Below are 25,204 nucleotides of genomic sequence, written 5' to 3'. Positions count from 1 at the left end.
AGAACGGTCGACTGAATATATGAACAAAGCCCAACACCAGTGTATAAAAACTAATACCAACATCGGACAAGCTGCTGGCACAAGAAAGGACAACACCGTGCAATCTGCTAATCAAATCCATGATAGCACCCAAACATTTATTGCTACCAAAAAGTGATAAAGATCTCCAGTCAACTGAATCCCAAACGCCAATGTAACAATCTCGAGTCCATATCCGTAAACTAGAATCAGCTCAAGCAAACTCCTCACTAAGTAATATGACTAATACCAACAAACTCCACATACCTGTCTGACACTGTCCTTGTATCTTGGATGTGAATGCAAGATGAACTCACAACATTATCAACGACCACATATGATCCGCCTGCCGTAGGAAGCTGAGTATCGGTGTGCAGGATGGTACCAAACTCAACTCCATGCTATGCTCATTCCCATGTCTTTCCAAGTCTTGTAATGCCAATGGAGTATTCACCAAAGAAGCTCGAGTGTCCTCAAGCTCGTGAGAAAGCCTGTCAACTTCCTTCTCCTTCCTCCTCAAGGCATTTGAATAGTCACTAGCAAGGCTAAGAAGATGGTCACGATCTAATAGAAGATGTAAATAACTCAACTTCATCATTCCCATTCCTTCCCTAATCGCCTATAAGTCAACACAAGAAGACTCTGCCTGAACTCCCTTATGTCTGCCCTGTAACTGAATCATCTAAATGTGATCCTCTATCATATCCCGCATCCTGTCATGATGAGATAATGAAGTCACAATACTATCTTTGCTCACCTTCAGCTGGCTGGACAAATCATGCGAAGTACTACTAGCCTCAACCTCGTGACGAAGCATCCAAATGTGCCTGGTACTCCCTCTCAGCAAAGTCATGAATCCTCAATATCTGCTCATCTCTACCAAGTATCTCACCATTGTGCACAACAACATCCTCAAAATCATCATTTGAACCCTCTACGTTGTAGTCACTACCTGTCATAACTAAACCATCCCAAGTACCTGTGACATCACCCTCTAGCGACCTGTATACAACTGTCTCAACTTGAGTATCAAGTTGACCATTACCATCAATTTGCGTAATATCCTTTACCACTACCTCCTGTGGCAGAGTAGAATCTGAGACCTCTACCTGGCTGTAAGCTAGTTTCTCGAACTCCTCATGCAAGTTCCTGGTAATTGTGTCATCTACCCTGTGAGAAAATATGCCGAATAGAAATCCAGTCAACTTATCCACCTTAGCTGGGTGGGATAGCATGTCATTCATCATACAGTGGTGCTTAACCAACTGTTCAAACATGTCATGACTTATTTTCCTAAGTTCATCTCGAATGTCTAAATAACCATCCTTTCTATTGTTCTGACTCTGGATCTTCCTCCTCTGTCTATCAATTGTCCAAGATCGTGTCCTTTGAGACTCTGTACTATACCTATCGATTTTGGATAAAGTAGAGTGTTGATCACTCATACAAGACGACTCTTACCCAACAGGATGGCAAGAAAATCACTCTGATACCACTGTAATGACCCCTACCAATAGGCCACTAAAAACCTCTAATACTGAACTGAGAAATTTTGTCAAACACTTGGCATGCAATTGAAGACTACTACTGAAAGTAAATGCTAAACATAGGAAATTGCTCAAAACAATATGCCATTCATATATCAATAATTTGCAACAATGCCATACATATTTCAGCCAATAATATGATCATCAAACCCTAGGTTGGCAATATAGATAGTCTAAAAATTACAATACTCTTTCACTTGCAAAATCATAGCCTCCCTTTGATACCAATAATGCCAAATGGCAAACAAAGACAAGTACAATGTAAAATAGTAAAGTGCTGAAGCTATATTTTGTACTCAGCTGAAAACAAACATTTCTCAAAAAATATGCCAAATGCCAAATGAGAACTGAAGAACCTGATTGTAGATGGCTGTAATAATTTTTACCAATGCTGAAGATGCCAACACCCAAGCCAAAGTCACCCCAAATCTGAAAATGTACTTCCTTGCAAATTTTCGTAAATGTCTAGGAGTTTTGAAAAATTCCTTAAAAATAAATCATGGCATTTTGGAACTCCAAAATGCACCTATCTTTATCTCCTCGACGATAGAAATCTGATGCAAAAATACCCATAATGATATGTTGAGTAATGAGGAAGATATGAACAAAAATGTGGTTCCAAAGCCCTATCTTGAAATTTTGAAAATTGGATCATACCTGTAGCAAAAACGAACCAGCAGCTATAAATCTTTCCTCCACCACAATTAAGCCTTTTAAAGATGTCTTGCAATCAATCCATGACTGAAAATGAATAGTCCTTAGAAAATGCCCTCCTATAATTTCGAGTCTGCTGAAAAAAGCCTCCTAAAATTTTGGATCTGCTAAAAAGGGCTTCCTATAATTTCGAACTTGCTAAAAATGACCTCCTATAATTTCGGCCTTGCTAAAAATGCCTCTTGAAATGCTGAAAATGGTCTTAGGCTCAATGCTGCCCAAGCTGAAGTGACTGTAGTATCACCTCCAAATGTGCAACCCTTCAGAGGATATCTCACTCCCTCAGTTATGCGAATCCAAAGGAGACTCCGTTCCCAAAGACATAGAGACTATCTGAAACCACTTGGCTCCATAATAGACTATGTGACTGAATCACAATCTGATGTCAAGGGAGAAAATACAAACTGATGATCAAATGCAAGACCCATAGGGTCTATTTATTCACTTTCCAGTAGCTTCCTCTAGAAGTCACTTAAACATTCTAGAAGCATCCAAATATTCTTATGAAATAAAGTGCACTTTTATAAAATATTACTTTATAATAAAAAGTGCATCTCAACATCAAATTATAAAACTGGGCCCGAATAAAGTAACTTTACTTTATAACAAACGTAGGCCCAAATCACTAATCAACTGTAAGGACAAAATACTGCCAAATAGTCGCTGGTCGACTCTCTCCACATCACCACCTGTCTACAAGATCTTGTGATAGACTAATCTGGCACGCTAAACAATGTCAACCAAAATGGGGACATGATATGGGGAGTATCATCATTTTTGCAAGTCACGTAACCTAAAAACGACCAAAAAGAATAATTTTAAAAGTCAACTTGAATTTGGTAGATCACATTCACTCGCCATTTGCTCCGGGCTCTTCGGCGTCAGCAAATGCCTGGCAAAATTCGCTACAAAGAAAACCAGGGTTCAATTTGGCAAATTTGCAACGAATGATAGACAAAAACAACTTTTGAATGAATTCGAATTTTCTACCAACTGACTTTTGAATTTCAGTTTGCCCAAGCGAATATGGTACGTAAGGAAGGGTTTATCATCTACTCCAATTTTTTGAGCAACTCTTACTTGGACCTTTGATGCAGTAGCATCCTAGGACAAAAGCATCCCAACATCACCAAAAAGATATATCAGAAGTTGGATTCTTCAATTTTGTTGGAGTTTGATCTTGATGAATAGCTGAGTTATTTTGAGAGGTTGCTCTTCTAAAAATAATAGTCATTAACTGCATTCTTTTAGAGGAAAACATGAACACAACGTTTGAGAATAGAATATTACAAGTAGAGTTGCTTTGTATTAGTGGAGAACAAGAGTTAATAGTAGCTTTTCCTTTTGCACTTATGTATGAGAAATTGGAAGGTATAGAGAAGAAGCTTTGATTGTTCTTTCTGATCCTATTCTCTTACTATGTTTAAAAGTGCTCATAGTTATCTGTCTATTTGGCTTTCTAGGTGCTTGTAGTGATCATTAAGAGCATGGCCTAATAAGAGAGATACATCGATTTGGAGTAGATTAATTATGTCCGTTAATATTTTCTTTTTCTATATATTGATAGTTCATGAATGTAATACAAGAAATTATGGTTGAGTTATTATATTGACTCATAAGCAGTGCAGTAGAGTTAGCTTGGAAATAGGATTTTGCATCAGCAGTAAATGTGTTACATCAAAAATTCACTCAGTATGCTCTTTTTTCTTGGGAAGATGTTTTGTAAATTCATTTATTGCTTTATCCTGTTCATGTACTGCATTTGTTATGAGAATGAGTGTCTACTACGTTAAACATTGGCCCGATGTCCAAATCTTTAGCTATATCAATCAAGCAAGCATTGCTTCTCTTCAAAATCTTAATATGGCTTTCCATTTTAGGCATTAATTCTTTCCAGGTACCATGAGGATCGCTTTCTTTGTTTCCTATACCATGAAAACCTTTCTGGAAAACTTTTTCTTTTTTTGTGCAAATCCACTTTCTTTAGTTAACAGCCCATTCATCATCTACAGGTTTTATATGACCTGCTGTTGGATATTTTGGGTATTCCACTTAAAATCTTCATTCTCTCAATTAAATTAATGCATAGTTACCAATTCGTGAAACAAATTCGATTCGGGCACGTGAATTGGATCTGTGGATTCGTGGTTTTTATTTTCCCAATTATGATTCGTGGAGGATTCATGTATATATATATATATATATATATATATATATATATATGCATTATATATACTAAAAAATGAGACAAATATACATAATTCTAAAACTAAATCATTTCGAAGTATGAATCTATGATTCTAAATCATTACATAGTATGAAATTATGATTCTAGTATGAATCTATTGATCAAATCCATAATGGTTATAAGAAAATAATTGAAAAAAAAATCAGAATAAAAAAAAAATCAAAAAATCTGGACGAATCCAGCCACAGATTTGAATCCGGATCAGATCCGAATCCGGATCCAGCCTCTAGGGCATGAATCCGGTAACTAAGAATTACTGTTAGATAGAGCAACCAAGTACTAAATTGTGATTTTCAACATACAGTATTTGGAAAAATGACATACTAGTAAACTTGTAATGCTAGAATTTAAATCATACTACGGTTTTACCAGAACTATTTCCTAATGTTTGGGGCTCTTTCCAACTACACATCAGCACAAATTGTCCAAGCTTCTACTTATTAAATCCATTGCTCCATTTGTATGGGAATGATATACTGGGCTATTTTCATGTTCTTTTCTAGCTAGGTCAGCCCAGCAATGAAATACAGTTTTTTTTAAAACCCCATGATAAATATATTAATCAATAAATATTAAAAAAATTATCATATGAAATAACATTAAAATTTTGAAATGCAAAATTAGATGCCAATTTTTAGGCACTACTGCCCTAATTAAACACATTTATGTGTTACTTTTAGTGGGTGCTCATATAGAGATTTCACTAAATTTTTGAGACATCTCTTGAGCTGATTGGTTGGGACAAAAAACTAGTGTAACATGGGGATGTGTCCCCCCACCAAAATTGGGCCGCACTCGAGACAAGGGGACGGCGTCTTGGCGTCTCAGGTGGTGCCACTTAGAGCGCCACCTTTGCCAGAGACAACAAGATGTCTCCGTGTCCCTTGTGGGTGTGGGGGGGTGCTGGGACGTCTCCCGCGACAACAAGATGGGGAGCATTAAAAAAAAAAGGCATAATTTTAATAATCTTTTGGTTCTATTTTTGTTATAATGGGATGTGGGGCCCATTCCTTCGTCCTCCTTTGTTCAAAAGCCTTTTATTCTTCATTTTTATTCACATTTGCATTTCTATATCTGAAGACCGATACATATTATAAACTAAAAATTATATAATTTGACACTCTTTCATTTGCTGATGTTCAATGTTCAATGTTTTTCATTTGATCATGAATCATGATGTTCTAGTTCAAAACTTCAATGCAATGTTCAATGTTTAAGTTTTTTACATCTTTATATCTTATATTGTATAATTGTATTACATCTTTTCATAATTAGCATTTTAAGTACCATATCTATAGTTTATACACCCTTGCTCCCTTTGCCACCCCCCTCGTCCCCCCTCCCCAAATCAAGGCCCCTTTGCTCCCCGTCTCGGAAACTTGTCCCCTTGTCTCGTTGTTCCCCTGTCTGGCTGGGCAGTTTTACTATGCAAAAAACTAAGTTACCCTATAAGATGGCCACCACTTTTGAAGGATTGCACTGAGCTTCACTAGGCTGTAGGCCACCCATTTTGCCAGTTTGAACACATTCATTGGCTATCACATTGTGTTTATTGCTGCATGATCTTGAGGGCTTCTAGATAGAGGTTTTTTAGGGTTATGTGTGCTCAAGAGAGTGGCGACCTGCAAGTGTCACTAATTCTTGACAAGAAAGTACTTTACGTAGTGATCTCAAGGTGGAATCCCATAATCTCTAGGCCATAGTCAACAATATAATCTCAGATTTCGGAGGTTGTCTTACCCTAATGCTTTAGGCAAGCTGTGATCCTCAACCTATGTGACTCCCAATTGAACTGCCACCTTTCAAAAGAAAAAATACTTTAGAATGAATCAAGATATAGTAACAAACCCAAGTGTAAGGGGATTTCAAGGACCTACATCAGGTTGCCCAACAACAAATCAGCAGCCAAGGGGCAAGTTGAATCCACACAATTCCTTTCAATCTACCCTAGACTAGGCACAATGGTAGGAAGAACCATACAACCAATGATAATTTCACTGGTAACAGTATGCTCTCTGTTGTCTAAACTTGAAACACACATACTGGATTGTATTTGGAGAATATACATTTCTGATCTGACTGAATTGTATTTGAAGAACATGCACTTCTGATGTTGCAAGTGTTCTCAAAGAAAACCTAAAAAGTCCTAAAACCAACAAAAAATGTATGCTGATTATGATAGATTAGAAAATTTTCTTGAGATGAGAGACATGGTCTTTTTTGAGGTTACATTTACAACCCTATATACAATTTTTTCTTAGGGGAAGTAATGTGGACAAGATCAAGTCATGGTTTATGGACCCTATAAGATCATAATTAGGATAGGTGAGGTTGCATATGAGCTGGAACTTCCAAACAACAAAAGCATTCACAATGTTTTTCATGTATCCTATTTGAAAAAGGCATTTGGACAATAAGTTAAACTAGAGATGCCACCACTTGATGAAGGGAAATTGATTTTGGAGCTTGCGTCTATCACTTGCATGAGAGAAAACAAGCTAAGGAACAAGATCAGTACAGAGCATTTGGTACAATGGATGAATCTTCCACTTATAGATGCTACATGGGAAGGAGTGGAGATTTTTGAGTGCTTGAGTCTAAAATTTCTTGAGGGAAAGCAATTTGGAGAAGTGAGGATTGTCAGGTGCCTTTCCAATGAGATCAACTTAATAGTGAAATGAGAGATATTTAGTTTAACACCAAAATAAACTATATTAATAAATAAATCTTTGAAAAAAACAAAACATAAATAAAATAATAATATACAATAAACAAAATAAAATCAACATTTGAAATCCAAATCAGGTACCAATTTATGGATCCGACCACCCTTAATTAAATAGCTATTTGTGTTACTATTTTCTGTGCACTGCATATAAAGAATTGTTTGGGGTAATAAGTGAGGAATCTCGAGTTGCTTACCTGGGACAAAAACCTCTTTTAACCTCTAAGGTGGCCTTGATATTTGAGAGACTGCGTAGAGCTTCTCTAGGCTGTAAGCCACCCATTTCAGTTGTATGAACACTTCCATTGGCTATTACTGTAAGTTTATTGCTACATGATCTTGAGGAGTGCTAGACAAAGACTTTTTAGGGCTGTGTGTTTAGGAGCATGGCGACCTGCAGGGATCACTTATTCTTTCCAAGCAAGTATGTAGACGGAAAGCTCAAGGAGGAGTTCCCTCATCTCTAGATTGCATTCATTGATCTACTCTCATATATTGGAGTATCTCTTACCCTAATGCTTTAAGGGAGACAAGATCCTTAGCCCACGTAACTTCTAATTGAAGTACCACCTTTCTAATTGCAGGATACTGGTGAAGGAATTGAGGTTCAGTGACAAACATAAGTTGAAGAGGATTAATAGGACCTACATCACGCTTCCCAACAGTGAATCAGAAGCTGGACGACAAGTTAGATCCACCTGATCCCATTCAGCCTACCTAAGACTAGGGGAAGCGATAAGAAGAACAATACAGCCAGGGATAAGTCATTTTTAACAGCATATTCTCTGTTGTCTGAACTTCTAAGATGCAGGCTAGATTGTATTTGATGAGCATATATTTTTGATCTTACTGAATTGTATTTGAAGTACATACTTCTCTGATCTAGCAAGGCTGCTTCAATTTAGTTTTCTATAAATAAATAAGCCTTACTGTGTTTGAGCTCAGAGTTTATTGTTGGGGTTTTTTGTGAAGTTTTATATTATAAGAGTAATTTCATAAGTCACTGAGAGAAATTATTTATGTGGAGATCGTATCAGCTTTATTGCTCTTGCTATCAAATTTAGTCCACAATGTCCAACAGCAGCGAAAATTCCATATCTCAATTACTTGTGATTGTTTTTGATAGTTCATCTACACAAATAAATTGTCTAGCTAAGTCCTTTTCATTCACAAAAATTAGATATTTGAATCAGCAGGTTCAATGCCAAAGGGGAGATGGAAATAGGATTAAATGTAATCATTTTTCGGCTACATTCACAAGACAGTCCCAAACTAGATGAACATGAAGCATCTGGTCACTGGCGATTCCCTATATCTCTTCTTCCTATGTCCAAACCCATAACTGAACTACAGTCAAACAAGGGAGCATCAACAATCCACTTGATGGCACTTCCATGCCTTGGGAAGACAACTCACACTATGGGTGGCTCACATTATGGATGGCTTACTAAGAATTGACTCAATACATGAGTACAAGGCATTCGCAAGACAAAATTTATGGAAATACTAATACATCATCCTTTCGGTACAACTAATGATTTATACAAGCCAATGATCTGCTACCCTCCTCTAACCATTTACTACATGATGAAGTGAACCTATTTTCATCACACCTCGGATAAGGTCAAAAGGATATCTCACTTACCATGTTGAAGTTCTTCTTCTTACCAAAATGTGCTCTAGATCTACTTGAATGCGATCTCTAATTCCGTCTTCTAAAAAATGGGAATACAATTACATAGTTTTCCCATAATAAAAAATCCACTAATCAACAAATATCCATCAGAAGATTCATTTTGTTTTGGTTATTTGATTTATTGAGAGCATCCTAAACTTGGCTAAAAAATGAATCAGTTGCATAGTACTCCCTCAATTCTCCAATCTAGTGACCTGATTGGTCATAGTGAGAAGTGATGCCTCCTACTCAAAGCATCAACTGCTACAGTAGGCTTTCGAATTATATGGATCGTAGAAAAGGTATAGCACTGCAAATAAAGAGGTGGATGTCATGTTTATGAATAACTTAGCTAGAGAGATCATATCAGCTTTATGCTCTTGCTATCAAATTTAGTCCACAATGTCTAACAGCAGCGTAAATTCCATATCTCAATCACTTGTGATTGTTTTTGATAGTTCATCTGCGAGTAGTCTACTTAGACAAATAAATTGTCTAGCTAAGTCGTTTTCATTCACAAAAAGTAGATATTTGAATCAGCAGGTTCAATGCCAAAGGAGAGATGGAAATAGGATTAAATGTAATTGTTTTTTGGCTACAGTCACAAGACAGTCTCAAACTAGATGAACATGAAGCACCTGGTCACTGGTGATTCCCTATATCTCTTCTTCCTATGTCCAAACCCATAACTGAACTACAGTCAAACAAGAGAGCATCAACAATCCACTTGATGGCACTTCCATGCCTTGGGAAGACAACTCACACTATGGGTGGCTCACATTATGGATGGCTTACTAAGAATTGACTCAATACATGAGTACAAGGCATTCCCAAGACAAAATTTATGGAAATATCAATCCATCAACCTTTTGGTACAATTAATGATTTGTACAAGCCAATGATCTTCTACCCTCCTCTAGCCATTTACTACATGATGGAGAAAACCTATTTGCATCACACCTTGGATAGGGTCAAAAGGATATCTCACTTACCATGTTGAAGTTCTTCTTACCAAAATGTGTTCCAGATCTACTTGAATGCGATCTTTAATTCCGTCTTCTAAAAAATAGGAATACAATTACATAGTTTTTCCATAATAAAAAATCCACCAATCAACAAATATCCATCAGAAGATTCATTTTGTTTTGGTTATTTGATTTATTGAGAGCATTGTAAACTTGGCTAAAAAATGAATCAGTTGCATAATACTCCCTCAATTCTCCAATCCAGTGACCTGATTGGTCATAGTGAGAAGTGACGCCTCCTACTCAAAGCATCAACTGCTACAGTAGGCTTTCGAATTATATGGATTGTAGAAAAGGTATAGCACTGCAAACAAAGAGGTGGATGTCATGTTTATGAATAACTTAGCTGGAGAGATCATATCAGCGTTATTACTCTTGCTACCAAATTTAGTCCACAATGTCCAACAGAAGCAAAAATTCCATATCTCAATCACTAGTGATTGTTTTTGATAGTTCATCTACAAGTAGTCTCCTTAGACAAATAAATTGTCTAGCTAAGTCGTTTTCGTTCACAAAAAGTAGATATTTGAATCAGCAGGTTCAATGCCAAAGGGGAGATGGAAATAGGATTAAATGTAATCATTTTTTGGCTACATTCACAAGACAGTCTCAAACTAGATGAACATGAAGCACCTGGTCACTGGTGATTCCCTATATCTCTTCTTCCTATGTCCAAACCCATAATTGAACTACAGTCAAACAAGGGAGCATCAACAATCCACTTGATGGCACTTCCATGCCTTGGGAAGACAACTCACACTATGGGTGGCTCACATTATGGATGGCTTACTAAGAATTGACTCAATACATGAGTACAAGGCATTCCCAAGACAAAATTTATGGAAATATCAATCCATCATGCTTTTGGTACAAATAATGATTTGTACAAGCCAATGATCTGCTACCCTCCTCTAACCATTTACTACATGATGGAGCGAACCTATTTGCATCACACCTTGGATAGGGTCAAAAGGATATCTCACTTACCATGTTGAAGTTCTTCTTCTTACCAAAATGTGCTCTAGATCTACTTGAATGCGATCTCTAATTCCGTCTTCTAAAAAATGGGAATACAATTACATAGTTTTCCCATAATAAAAAATCCACTAATCAACAAATATCCATCAGAAGATTCATTTTGTTTTGGTTATTTGATTTATTGAGAGCATCGTAAACTTGGCTAAAACATGAATCAGTTGCATAGTACTCCCTCAATTCTCCAATCCAGTGACCTAATTGGTCATAGTGAGAAGTGATGCCTCCTACTCAAAGCATCAACTGCTACAGTAGGCTTTCGAATTATATGGATCATGGATCGTAGAAAAGGTATAGCACTGCAAACAAAGAGGTGGATGTCATGTTTATGAATAACTTAGCTAGAGAGATCCTATCAGCTTTATTGCTCTTGCTATCAAATTTAGTCCACAATGTCCAACAGCAGCGAAAATTCCATATCTCAATCACTTGTGATTGTTTTTGATAGTTCATCTACAAGTAGTCTCCTTAGACAAATAAATTGTCTAGCTAAGTCGTTTTCATTCACAAAAAGTAGTTATTTGAATCAGCAGGTTCAATGCCAAAGGGGAGATGGAAATAGGATTAAATGTAATCGTTTTTTGGCTACATTCACAAGACAGTCTCGAACTAGATGAACATAAAGCACCTGGTCACTGGTGATTCCCTATATCTCTTCTTCCTATGTCCAAACCCATAATTGAACTACAGCCAAACAAGGGAGTATCAACAATCCACTTGATGACACTTCCATGCCTTGGGAAGACAACTCACACTATGGGTGGCTCACAATATGGATGGCTTACTAAGAATTGACTCAATACATGAGTACAAGGCATTCCCAAGACAAAATTTACGGAAATATCAATCCATCATCCTTTTGGTACAACTAATGATTTGTACAAGCCAATGATCTGCTACCCTCCTCTAGTCATTTACTACATGATGGAGCGAACCTATTTGCATCACACCTCGGATAGGGTCAAAAGGATATCTCACTTACCATGTTGAAGTTCTTCTTCTTACCAAAATGTGCTCTAGATCTACTTGAATGCGATCTCTAATTCCGTCTTCTAAAAAATGGGAATATAATTACATAGTTTTCCCATAATAAGAAATCCACTAATCAACAAATATCCATTAGAAGATTCATTTTGTTTTGGTTATTTGATTTATTGAGAGCATCGTAAACTTGGCTAAAAAATGAATCAATTGCATAGTACTCCCTCAATTCTCCAATCCAGTGACCTGATTGATCATAGTGAGAAGTGATGCCTCCTACTCAAAGCATCAACTGCTATAGTAGGCTTTCAAATTATATGGATCGTAGAAAAGTTATAGCACTGCAAATAAAGAGGTGGATGTCATGTTTATGAATAACTTAGCTAGAGAAGATATATTTTTGATCCCTGACTATCAATTAGCAAGATGAATTCCCTATATGAGAAGAAGTGCCTCTAATGTGTCAAGGCTTGGATCAGAGCACACACATATATTGTAACAGTTGAAATTTTTGTGGACCTCATTTACCCTATGAAACCACCAAATTTTTGGGACAACGCAATTCATTTTGGGAACAGATTATTGAGGCCACTTTTGGGTACAAGGGATAATTATTTAGAAATACATATTTTTAAAATCTTGGGAGATTTCAAATATTCATATAACATTGATAAGGCAATTGTTTACCGTACTAGTAAAGAAATCAACGCATACAGACAATGGAACAGAATAGTAGAATTATATTCGCATATGCCAGACATTACATTATGCTTCATAAGATCCGTAATAGAAGATAGAAGATGATCATAAATTACAATGATCCCAGACGGGATATAAACACTATCTGCCGAACCTTCTCGAAGGAGTCCGTCGGTCACAAACATTATATCCGCTACAAACTATTTACCCGTCGGCTACAAAATACAAAACACTGACGACAACAATCATTCCGTCGGCTACAAAAACACCGCCGGGACCATCTAGTCGGCTGACACCATCCCCCCCAAAAAGAAAAGTCGTCTCCGGACGACAATTACAAAATATCTGAAACGAATTAACAAACAAAATACATTAACAGACTAATTACAACAACATAAATCAGCTTTTGTCACATCACTTCCCCATTCATCCCGTTACATCTGTAGTCTTTGCTAACACAATACTGTCTCCTCAAGCTGACCTTGATAGCCACCTGTGCTGCTTTCTCTGTTTTCAATTCCTCGGTACCCTGAGCCAAGTGTCGCTGCACTGCCTCCAACTGGATGATCAGCTCCTCCCGAGCTCTCTATGCATCCACCAAGACAGCCTCTCGGCCAACACCTACTCCCAGTGCCTCTAGTACACAGCAAGTCCATGCCTGCAGCAACTTCAACTCTTCTCAACTGGTCAGACTCCCACGATTGATATCCGCAACGACTGGGGGTCCAGGGGGCAACACCCCCGGCGGGGTTGAGGGGCAGCACCCCCGCAGGGTCCTGGGGCAGTGCCCCAGGTCCGCCAAGACCAAATTAGCACTCCGCAACCCACATAGAAATGCACGAAATGCAACATTTCTGTCATTTTCTGCCGATTCTACACTCTTTCTGGCAACCACTGATGCTTCCCCTTCCCTTTGGCGTCATCTGCTACTCATTCCGAACAGTTAGATTTTGTCGTCATTTTTTTTTTTTAAGCAAACCCTCCTACTTCTGTTTGTCTGTTGCTATTTCGACTCTCTACAAGTTCCTCCTTCCATCGCTTTTGTTTTTCGTAGCCATGTTCTGTGTGGAACACCGACAATACCTCTGGCTTAATCTTTCTTTTTCTCCCACGGAAGCTTACAACAACTGAAACTGTGAACATTCACCCATCCGTAGACTGGAAAGAGGTCTTCACAAGGCACGTGAATACCCGGCGGGAAGAGGACCTCCGGACAAGCTGCCGCGAAGAACCTCCCACGGACCACTGAACAAGTGCCCGCGGAGCACCTCCGGACAAGTGCCTGCGGGACACCTCCCGCAGACCTCCGGACAGGTGCCTGTGGAACACCTCCTGCAGACCTCCGGACAGGTGCCTGCGGAGCACCTCCAGACAGGTGCCCACGGAACACCTCCCACAGACCTCCGGACAGGTGCCTGCGGAGCACCTCCGAACAGGTGCCCGCGGGACACCTCCCGTCGACCTCCGGACAGGTGCTCGTGGAGCACCTCCGGACAGGTGCCCACGGGACACCTCCCGCAGACCTTCGGACAGGTGCCCGCGGGACACCTCCCGTCGACCTCCGAACAGGTGCCCGCGGAGCACCTCTCGTCAACCTCCGGACAGGTGCCAGCGGAGCACCTCCTGGACAGGTTTTTTCACTTTTTATTTTTATTTTTTCAAATTTTTATTTTTTATTTATTTTTTAATTTTTTTTTTTTTTCATTTTTATTTTCAATTTTTTTTTTTTTTTGACAAAAATAAAATAAAATAAAAAGACAGCATCTCAATTTTGCCTCCAGGAGTTGCCATTCTGCAACGACGATGGAGTCAGCTGGCCATTCTGTGACAACGACGGAGTCTTCTTGGCACCATATATTTGCAATTTAAATCCGTTGACTACCGGAGGCACCTCTTGCTCCTCCAATGTCTCCAATTTTATCACCCGATTGTCGCCGACCTCCCGGGTCTGATCTAGTCCAACCCATCTTGCCTTAAACCTTTCCTGTTTCATTTTATCTCGACCGTCGTACTTGAGTACTAACTGCCCCGGCTGAAATTTACTGAGTTTGTCATGCCACGCCTTATGTCTGTTCTGTGTTACCTCCGTCGCCCACTGTGCTTGCAGTTGTCGCACATCTAGCTTATTTTCTTGCTGTCAGTACCCTTCAAGTAATTTTATGGTGCGATGCATTCTTTTCCTCCTTTGCGGTCCATTCACCGTGTATCGAATGGTGGGATCTTTCTTTTTTCTGGGTCTGTATTGTATGTCCTTCCCTTCTTCAGCCGTAACCTCCTTTGCGTTATCTGCTTCTCTATATTCCTCCGGACACCCATTTTCCTCCTTTTTCTCACTTTCGTCGACCCTTAGCATATTACAACTTGGAAAGAGTTCGTAGTCTTCGATTTCCAAATGGTAAAGGCCATTCACCGAGTCTAGGTCGTCATTCGATCCTTCGTCTAGTCTCAATATTCCTTCTTCGTCCGGTTCCATTCTCCTCTTTCCTTCGTCGTCATTTCTTTCATCATCACTGTCACCTTCACCTTTTGAGTCTGACGATGCTGCCTCCTCACCTACCGTTTGTGTGTGCAGGTCAATTATGAATCTTTTGCCTCCCCGCTCCATTGATAGGGTATTTTGTTTCCAATCATGTTTTACTTTTGCTTGCACCAACCAATCCCATCCCAGAATAGCATCATATCCTTTTCTTTTCAATGGAATGACTGCGAAATCCAATAAAAATGGTTGCGTACCAATGGTTACCGGTTGTGCTTTCAAGATTTCCAATGGTTTGATTCCATGTTGGTCTACCGTGAGCAACTGAAATGTAGGTGGCCATAATGTTGGCTTTCCCAACTTCTTCTAAGTATCCTCTGGCAACACATTCACGCTGGACCCTTCGTCGACAATTGTGTTTGTCAGAACATTTTCCAAAATCCCCATCTCGACGACTGTCGGATGCCGTTCGGATGTGAGTGCCAGTAGCATTGGGTCTGTTATCATCACTTCCCTACTGTCCCTTCCTGTGTCCTCCGTTGCTTTCGAAAACGGTGCATGATTTAGAATGGCCGTTCGTAACTGGGGCATTGTGAGGAGGTCACTTATCTTGACCGGTATCTCCGTTTGTAAGATCTGTCGTACAATGTTTTGTTCTGCGAAGTTCTTTGCCAAGGTGCCGGTGATGTCCTTCAACTGAGATGTCCCCGTTGACGACGCCTTTGCAATTTCCACCTGCGCTTCTCCCAATTTTCTCTTTTCCTCCGCTTGCCTCCGTGTAATTGCCAGAACCTCCTCTACATCCGTGCCGACAGTGATAAAGTTTACTCCAGACTTTGGACACTTGGAATCTTCGTGATCGCCGGGTCCGCACCATCTACATAATAATTTCGGTGTGTTTGCCACTGTAAAATTCCACGCAAAATGACCCCACAAATTACATGCTCGGCATTGAACAATTGGCCATCCGCTTGCATCATATTGAGTTCGACTTCGGCTCTCATTATTATTGTTATTATTTGTATTGTTGTTATTTTGCCCTCTGTTATTATTCCTGTACCCTCTGGATGTGGCACCTGTGCTATTTGTGTTTTCGCTACTGCCCGACGGGGAAGCCTCCTATGTAAGAAACACTTGCAGAGATCCTCGTTTTCATGTTAAAGGGGCTTTTTTTGTCGAATAGCCCATGATCTGACAAATGTCACAAAATTGGTTCTTTGGACACGATCCTTTAGTATGACCGTCAGTCTTACACTCCGTGCACGACAGCTCACTGCCTTTTGGCTCCTTCTGCATGTTTTTAAACTCCATCATGTGAACCATATCCTTCTGTAGGGCACGAACCTTCTTGCTTCTGCCTTCATCGTCACTGCTATCATCTCCGGCAGGCTCGTCATCATCAGAGTCAGAGGAGCTAGTTTTCTTCTTCTTTGTCTTCTGCTCACTTTCAAGGTCTAGTGCTCTATTATACGCGTCCACATATGATGACGGTGGCACAATTTTCATTTTCCTCCGCAACTTCGAGCATAGACCGTCCACGAACCATCTTTTCTGCAATCCATCCGCCAGCTTGCTTTCCATTTTGTTTATTAAGTCTTTTAATCTCCTAGCGTAGACACAGACAGTTTCGTGCATAGATGGAAAACTTGCCGAGTTTCCTAGCTCGGCGAGTTTTTAACCAGTTAACTCGCCGATTTAAAAACTCGGCAATCTGGTAAAAACTCGCCAAGTAATCGGCGAGTACTCGGCAAAAACTCGGCGAGTTTTTCGCAAAAACTCGCGATTTACTGGTGAACGCGGCCTGTGGCGGATTTAAGCGGCAGTGAGTGTGTTTTTTCTCATTCTTTCTTGTATTTGCATTGTTTAGAACCTTGAGGAGTGAAGAGAAGAAGGTTTGGAGGCATTCTTGGCTGATTGCAAGTGATTCAAGGCGAATTTGAGTGGATTGTAGAGGATTCTAACCGATTTTAGAAGACAAATTTCTTTCCAGGTATGTTCATCTTATCATAGTTTGAAAACTTTTTATAGTTTTATAACAAATGTTCTTTTGTTTTTGTTGTTTTTTGTAAATGTTTTCAAATCATTTAAAATCATTTTGGATCATTTGAAACCCTAGCTTCTAAGGATATGGTTGAAGTTTGTTGTTTGCTAAAGATATGGTTCAAGTTTGAAGTTTGAATCATTTGAAACCCTAGCTTCTAAGTTCTAACTTTGTTTATTCATTTCTCTATATATTTATGTGTAGGGCAGCGGTCAACCACTAAAAAAATGACAAACCCACAAGAAGAGTGGCCACAAACACCATGCCCATCTGGATATATAGGCACTCGGCCTAAAAATGCAAGAGATAAGGCATGGCGGTATGCCTATGAAGCTCCAAATCCAAATGATATTGGGAAGGTGATATGCATTCCCTGTGAGAGAATTATTTCTGGAGGCATAAACCGCCTCAAATACCACCTTGCAGGCATAAAGAAACATGACTCAAATCCTTGTCTCAAGGTAATTGATGAAGAAAAAAGATTCATCCATGCCCTACTTGCAGCTGCTGAAGAGAAAAAATTGAATAGGGAGAGGGCAAAAATAGCTATGAGGGCAGCCATAGCTGAATCTGAAGGAGCTCCTTTTGATATGCAAGAGGAAGAAGACGCACTTGAGAACATACCAGGATCTCTTCGTGGCCCACGGATCCGCAAACAAAATTTCTCTTTTACCGGTTCCACTTCTTCTACATCTCCTACTTCTTCATCATCACCATCCAGATCCCCATCAGGGATAGGTGGTTATTTTGTGCCCAGGAACACACCTGGAGCACAACCATCATTAGAGGGTACTGCATGGTTTAAGGAGGTGCATGAGCAAACTGATATTGCAGCAGCTGATTTTTGGTTTTTCAACAATATCTCAATGAATGCCGCTGATAGTCCCTATTGGGTCAATATGGTGAATGGAATGACAATATCAGGCAAAGGGTACAAGCCGCCTAATCGCGAGGATATGAGTGGAAGGTTAGTATTTTACTATTTAGTAATTGTAAATAATTGAGATTCACTTTAGTTCATTGTTATATTTTAAATCTTAATTGTTATAACTTATTTCCTAATTTTTTACTAACACTTACACTTTATTTAATATTACACTTAAATTTTGTAGGTTGCTTGACAAAGCGGTTGGTAGGGCAAGATTGTTGATAGAAGACCAAAAGAAAGAGTGGAAGAAGTATGGCTGCACCATTTTATCTGATGGGTGGACAGATGGAAGAAGTAGAACCATTATTAACTTCTTGATTGCTTGCAAAGATGATGTGGTGTTTTGGAAATCTGTCGATGCCTCCAACAAAGTGAAAAATGCAGCCACATTGGTTTTAATGTTGGAGAATGTTGTCATGGAGGTGGGAATAGAGAATGTGGTGCAAATAATCACAGATAATGCAGCAGCAGGTAGATTTAATTTTTTATATTTGAATCAATATGAATCATGAATGTAATGCTATGGTATTATTCAATTTAGACTTGATGTAATTTGTAAATACTAAATATGGAAAGTTTGTTACTGATTATTGATTTTTTGCTAATCTTTTAGGTAGAATCCTCCAAGAGAGGCATCCCACACTTTTTTGGTCACCTTGTGCAGCACATGTCCTTGACCTTCTTTTGGAGGACATAGGAAAACTTGATTGGGTGAGTCCAGTTGTGGAAGATGCTAGGCGAGTCACGAAATATATCTATAATCACCCATGGGTTCTCAGTTTGATGAGAAAAGTCACTAAAGGCAAAGATTTGATGAGACCTGCTATGACAAGGTTTGCAACGGTCTTCTTGACGTTGCAAAGTATTCTTGACCACATATTGGCTTTGAAGCAAATGTTTGTGTGTGCTGATTGGGTTGCTTCACCTTACTCAAAGAAGCCCGAAGGAGAAGCTGTGGCAGGAATAGTCTTTGATGATAGCTTTTTTGCAAAGGCTAAGGAGATTGTGGAGGTAACTTCATTATATTTTTAGTGTATTCAAGTTTCATTTTCAATTCATAACTTACTATGTTATTAACTAATTTGTATTTTTCAAATTTCAAATGTAGATGTCTCTGCCCCTGGTTCTAGTCTTGCGCACATGTGATGGGTAGCAATCCCCAATGGGAGGTCTTTATGAGGCCATGGATAGGGCGAAAGAGGCTGTTAGAAGCTACTATCACGGGGACAGTCTCAGATTTGACCCCATTTGGGAAATAATTGATAGGAGGTGGAACAATATGCTCCACCAACCTATTCATGCAGCAGGCTACTTCCTCAATCCCAAATTCAGGTACTATGATAATTGATTGTCCTTGAAGTTGGGATTTTAATAAGTCTTTATTTTACTTTACTTTTTAAGGTTGTGTAGTAAGACTTGATATCATTTTCTATTTGTTTTAGGGCTGATGATTCCTACTCAGATCCTAATGGAGAGGTCATGGAAGGTCTCTCTAAATGCATTGAGAGAATGATATCAAGTGAAGAGGAGAGAGACCTTATTGTGACCGAACAACAAATCTATGTGGAATCAAGGGGTCCTTTGTTCTCTTCTATGCTAGCAAAGAGAGCAAGATCTACTCAAGCACCAGGTAAAGCGTCAAACTTTAAAACTTTTGCTAATTGATAAGTTGTGCTTCTGATTTTGTTTTTTATTGCTTTATAACTTTTTAAATTTTGTTTTGCAGATGCTTGGTGGGCAAGTTGGCCAATTTAAGGAAATTTGCTCTCAGAGTCCTATCCCAACCTTGTAGCTCATCCCATTGTGAGCGCAATTGAAGCTTATTTGAGTCCATCCATACAAAGAAAAGAAACAGAATGATTCAAAAACGGCTTAATGACCTTGTTTATGTGCACTATAATCTTAAGTTGCGCATAAAAAAGTCACAGCTCTTAGAACTACCTGGTCCGCTTGATCTAGATGAGATAGATCCTTATTCTGATTGGACAGCACAGGAGCCAAGTCCATTGTTTACACCAGATGAGATCGCTGATTTGGAGAGGCAGGCCATGGAGGGGGAGGCTGACACTGATTTTCAGTTCACTATGGATGACATTGAGGATGAGGACGAGGATGATGATGATTCAGGCGAGGATCAAGCATTACCATTAGGAGGAGATGCATCCTCTTCTAGGACGCCGAGCCAGTCAGTAGGGACGTCGAGCGAGGGGGCACAAACACAGAGTTCACAGTCACGCAGCTCACGCCCTATCCCAGTGCGGGGCACTTCTTCTAGGACTAGACCCCCTCGCTTTCCTGCTAGTGCAAGTGGAAAGAGGAAGATGTGATTGACATTGTATTGATGTATTTAGACTTTTAGTATTTACTTCTAGTTTGACAGATTGAAACTATTTAGTAATTTACTATTTTGCTTCCTACCATGAGCATTCTGCATGAGAATGCAATTTTGTACGCATTATGCATTTACATATATCTAAACTTTGTTTCTTTCTTTTGTATTGTCTTTAATTAACTTATTAGATGCATCTTCTCATTAAATTTTGCAAAATAAATGTATTTTTAATTAAATTTCAGCAGTTTTTTAGGTTCCCGAGTTTTTCCCGAGTTTTTTTTTTTAAATCGCCGAGTTTTTCCCGATTAAACTTTTGGGGGCTTGGCGAGTTTTTGCATTTGGCGAGTTTTCCAACTATGGTTTCGTGCTTCCCCTGTTTGGTATTGAAAATCTCTATTACAATTTTATTATCATCCTGCAAGAGTTTAAATTCCGTCAGGAACTCTTTTTTAATGTTATCCCAGCTATTTAGCTTTTGTGGATTTGTATCCGCAAACCAATCAATCGCCACACCCCGTAGGGTTGCCGAAAATTGCCTGACCCATTCGTTAGCATTTGTGATTCTATTTGCCTGCCAGATCGTCTCACATGTCTTACAATGTCAGATGGGGTCGGCTGTACCATCGCCCTCAAACTTCGGCAGCTTTTCTTTGGGTCCCACCATCACAACTGAATTTGGTAGAGAGGCGTTACTGGGTCTTGCAACACTGGCGCTGTTTACTCCAACACAGGAGGTCTGCACTCCCGCACCGGCGGTCTACACTCCCACACTGGAGGTTTGAACTCCCATGCTGGAGGTTTGCACTCCCACACCGGCGGTTTGTACTCCCACACGGGCGGATTGCTCTTCCACACCGGCGCACTGCTCTCCCACATCAGAGGTCTGCACTCCCACACCGGTGGTCTGCACTCCCACACCAGAGGTCTGCACTTCCACACCGGAGGTGTCGACAGCTGCGAACCTTGGTGAAGAAGAAGGATCTTCTGAAGTTGTTTCCCGCGGAAGTCTATCTTGGACGAAGAGGTCACTCCACGCTCGTGCTCCCTCGGCACTGTGAGTCGTGTGAGTTGATGCTCTTCCATTTGAATTTTCTTCCCTCGGCGAACACAAATTCAAGAACTCCTCCCGTGCTTCTTCCACCAATTCCACCCGCTGCCGAGTCTCCTCCAACAATTCCTCCGCACTGCTATTTCCGTCGGCAATCTTCTGGAATCTCCTTCGGCGGTTTGCCTGCTGTGCCAGAATTAAATGTTCTTGTGTAGTACGGATTCCATCTTTTCCCTTCGCCTTATTTCGATCCTTGTTAAGCTGATTTGGCATTAATCTTCATTCCTCCCACCTTTCAGATTCATAAGGCAGCGACGCCAAATGTTTACCGTACTGGTAAAGAAATCAACACAAACAGACAATGGAATAGAATAGCAGAATTATATTCGCATATGCGAGACATACACTATGCTTCATAATATCAGTAATAGTAGATGATGATAATTTACAATGATCCTAGACGGGATATAAATACTATTCGCCGAACCTTCTCGAAGGAGTCCATCGGCCACAAACATTATGTCCGCTACAAACTATTTACTCGTTGGCTACAAAATACAAAACATTGACGACAATCATTCCGTCGGCTACAAAAACATCGCCGGGACCATCCAGTCGGCTGACACCATCCCCCCCAAAAAGAAAAGTCGTCTTCGGATGACAATTACAAAATATCTGAAACAAATTAACAAACAAAATACATTAACAGAGTGACTATAACAAAAAATCTTCTTTTGTCACATCACTTTCACATTCATCCCGTTACATCTGTAGCCTCTGCTAACACAATACTGTCTCCTCAAGCTGACCTTGATAGCCACCTGTGCTGCTTTCTCTATTTTCAATTCCTCGGTACCCTGAGCTAAGTGTCACTGCACTGCCTCCAACTGGACGATTAGCTCCTCCCGAGCTCTCTATGCATCCACCAAGACAACCTCCCGGCCAACACCTACTCCCAGTGCCTCTGATACACAGAAAGTCCATGTCCGCAGAAACTTCAACTCTTCTCAACTGGTCAGACTCCCACGACTAATATTCGCAACGACTGGGGGTCCAGGAGGCAACGTCCCCGGCGGGGTCGAGGGGCAGTGCCCTCGCGGGGTCCTGGGGCAGCGTACAGGGCGGGGTCGAGGGGCAGTGCCCCTCGCCGCCAAGACCAAATTAGCACTTCGCAACCCACACAGAAATACATGGAACACACCATTTCTGCCATTTCCTGGCGATTCCAGACTCTTTCTAGTAACCACGGATGTGTCCCCTTTCCTTTGGCATCATCTGTAACTCATTTTGAACAATTTGAATCTGTCATCGTTTTTTTTTTTTTTTAGAAAACCCCGCACACCCATCTTCTACACAAACTCAACAATCTCTCTGCAAATGAGAAACAAAACTCCAACAATCTTTCGCTGAAACCACTCCTCTGGCAATGAGAAGTTGAACAATTCTTCCGGCAATGAAAATAGACAGATAGAGCATGCTGTGGAAGACCTCTCGTGGAACAGTCCGCCGGAGTTACCTGCACGACAGTCCACAGACATCTACCGCGGGACAGTTCGCGGACAGCTACCTGCGGGACATGTACGCGGGAGCCACCCGCAGGATAGTTCGCGGACCTCTGCCGCGGGAGTCCCCACGGGACATGTCCGTGGACCTCTGCCGCGGGACAGTCTACGGGAACTACCCGCGGGACTTTTACTACTTTTTTTTTTCAAACTTTTTTTTTTGACAAAATAAAATAAAATAGAAAGACAACACCTCAATTTTGCCTCCAGGCATCGCCATTCTGCAACGATGACGGAGTCAGCTGGCCATTCTGTGACAGTGACGGAGTCTTCCTGGCACCATATATTTGCAATTTAAATCCGTTGACTATCGGAGGCACCTCTTGCTCGTCCAATGTCTCCAATTTTATCACTCGATTGTTGCCGACCTCTCGGGTCTGATCTGGTCCAACCCATCTTGCCTTAAACCTTTCCTGTTTCATTTCATCCTGACCGTCGTACTTGAGTACCAACTGCCCCGGCTGAAACCTACTGAGTGTGTCATGCCACGTCTTGTCTGTTCTGTGTTACCTCCGTCGGCCACTGTGCCTGCGGTCGTCGCGCATCTAGCTTATTTCTTTGCTGTCGGTACCCTTAAAGTAATTTTATGGTGCGATGCGTTCTTTTCCTCCTGTGCAGTCCATTCATCATGTACCGAATGGTGGGATCTTTCTTTTTTCTGGGTCTGTATTGTATGTCCTTCCCTTCTTCAGCCATAACCTCCTTTGCGTCATCTGCTTCTCTGTATTCCTCTGGACACTCATTTTTCTCCTTTTTCTCACCTTCGTCGACACTTAGCATATTACAACTCAGAAAGAGTTCGTAGTCTTCTATTTGCCAATGGTAAAGGCCATTCACCGAGTCTAGGTTGTCGTCATTCGATCTTCCGTTTTCTCAATATTCCTTCGTCTGGTTCCATTCTCCTCTTTCCTTCATCGTCATTTCTTTCGTCATCACTGTCGCCTTCACCTTCTGAGTTTGACGATGCTGCCTCCTCACTTACCATTTGTGTGTGCAGGTCAATTATGAATCTTTTGCCTCCGCGCTCCATTGATAGGGTATTTCGTTTCCAATCATGTTTTACTTTTGCTTGCACCAACCAATCCTGTCCCAGAATAGCATCATATCCTCTTCTTTTCAATGGAATGATGACGAAATCCAATAAAAATGGTTGCATACCAATGGTTACCGGTTGCGCTTTCAAGATTCCCAACGGTTTGATTCCATGTTGGTCTGCCTTGAGCAACTGAAATGTAGGTGGCCACAGCGTCGGTTTTCCCAACTTCTTCCAAGTATCCTCCGGCAACACATTTATGCCGGACCCTCCGTCGACAACTGTGTCTATTAGAACATTTTCCAAAATCCCCATCTCGACGACCGCCGGATGTCGTCCGGAGGTGACTGCCAGCAGCATTGCGTCTGTTATCATCACTTCCCTATTGTCCCTTCCTGTGTCCTCCGTTGCTTTCGAAAACGGTGTATGATTCAGAATGGCCGTCCGTAATTGGGGCATTGTGAGGAGGTCACTTATCTTGACCGGTATCTCCGTTTGTAAGATCTATCGTACAATGTTTTATTCTGCGAAGTTCCTTGCCAAGGTGCCGGTGATGTCCTTCAACTGAGATGTCCCCGCTGACGATGCCTTTGCAATTTCCACCTGCGCTTCTCCCAATTTTCTCTTTTCCTCCGCTTGCCTCCATGTAATTGCCATAACCTCCTCTACATCCGTGCTGACAGTGATCAAGTTTACTCCAGACTTTGGACACTTGGAATCTTTGTGATCGCTAGGTCCGCACCATCTGCATAATAATTTCGGTGTGTTTGATGTTGTACGATCTCGCGCAAAATAACCCCACAAATTACATGTTCGGCATTGAACGATCGGCCATCCGTTTGCATCATACTGGGTTCGACTTCGGCTCCCATTATTATTGTTATTGTTCGCATTGTTGTTATTTTGCCCTCTGTTATTATTTCTGTACCCTCTGGATGTGGCACCTGCGCTATTCGTATTTTCGCTATTGCCCGACGGGGAAGCCTCCTGTGTGAGAAACACCTGCGGAGATCCTCTTGTCTTCATGTTAAAGGGGCACTCTTTTGTCGAATGGCCCATGATCTGACAAATGTCATAGAATTGGTTCTTTGGATACGATCCTTTAGTATGACCGTCG

At 40.6% G+C, this 25,204-nt stretch overlaps 2 protein-coding genes across 18 annotated transcripts in view; one reads left to right on the top strand and one right to left on the bottom strand.

Annotated features, from left to right (window-relative positions):
- LOC149552940 (uncharacterized) overlaps window positions 1-25,204 on the bottom strand; it is a 404,864-nt gene that overhangs the window by 63,969 nt on the left and 315,691 nt on the right. The window lies entirely within an intron of this gene.
- Window positions 17,412-20,529, top strand: LOC149552943 (uncharacterized). Of its 2 annotated transcripts, none has more exons than XM_089788475.1 (3): window positions 17,412-18,583; window positions 18,726-19,444; window positions 19,555-20,529. In XM_089788475.1, exon 1 carries the CDS (start codon window positions 17,412-17,414, stop codon window positions 18,186-18,188), a length of 777 nt encoding a protein of 258 aa, XP_089644601.1. In that variant the 3' UTR covers window positions 18,189-18,583; window positions 18,726-19,444; window positions 19,555-20,529. The 2 variants fall into 2 exon arrangements, with proteins under 2 accessions (XP_089644601.1, XP_089644603.1); XM_089788477.1 differs by having other exon boundaries at window positions 17,639-18,583.

This window comes from Cupressus sempervirens, chromosome 6 (genome assembly GCF_028749045.1).
Source record: "Cupressus sempervirens isolate cs-2001-9-10 chromosome 6, ASM2874904v1, whole genome shotgun sequence".
Lineage (NCBI taxonomy): Eukaryota > Viridiplantae > Streptophyta > Pinopsida > Cupressales > Cupressaceae > Cupressus > Cupressus sempervirens.
Note: the sequence above shows the minus strand (reverse complement) of the source record. Positions and strands in the feature narration are given on the sequence as shown.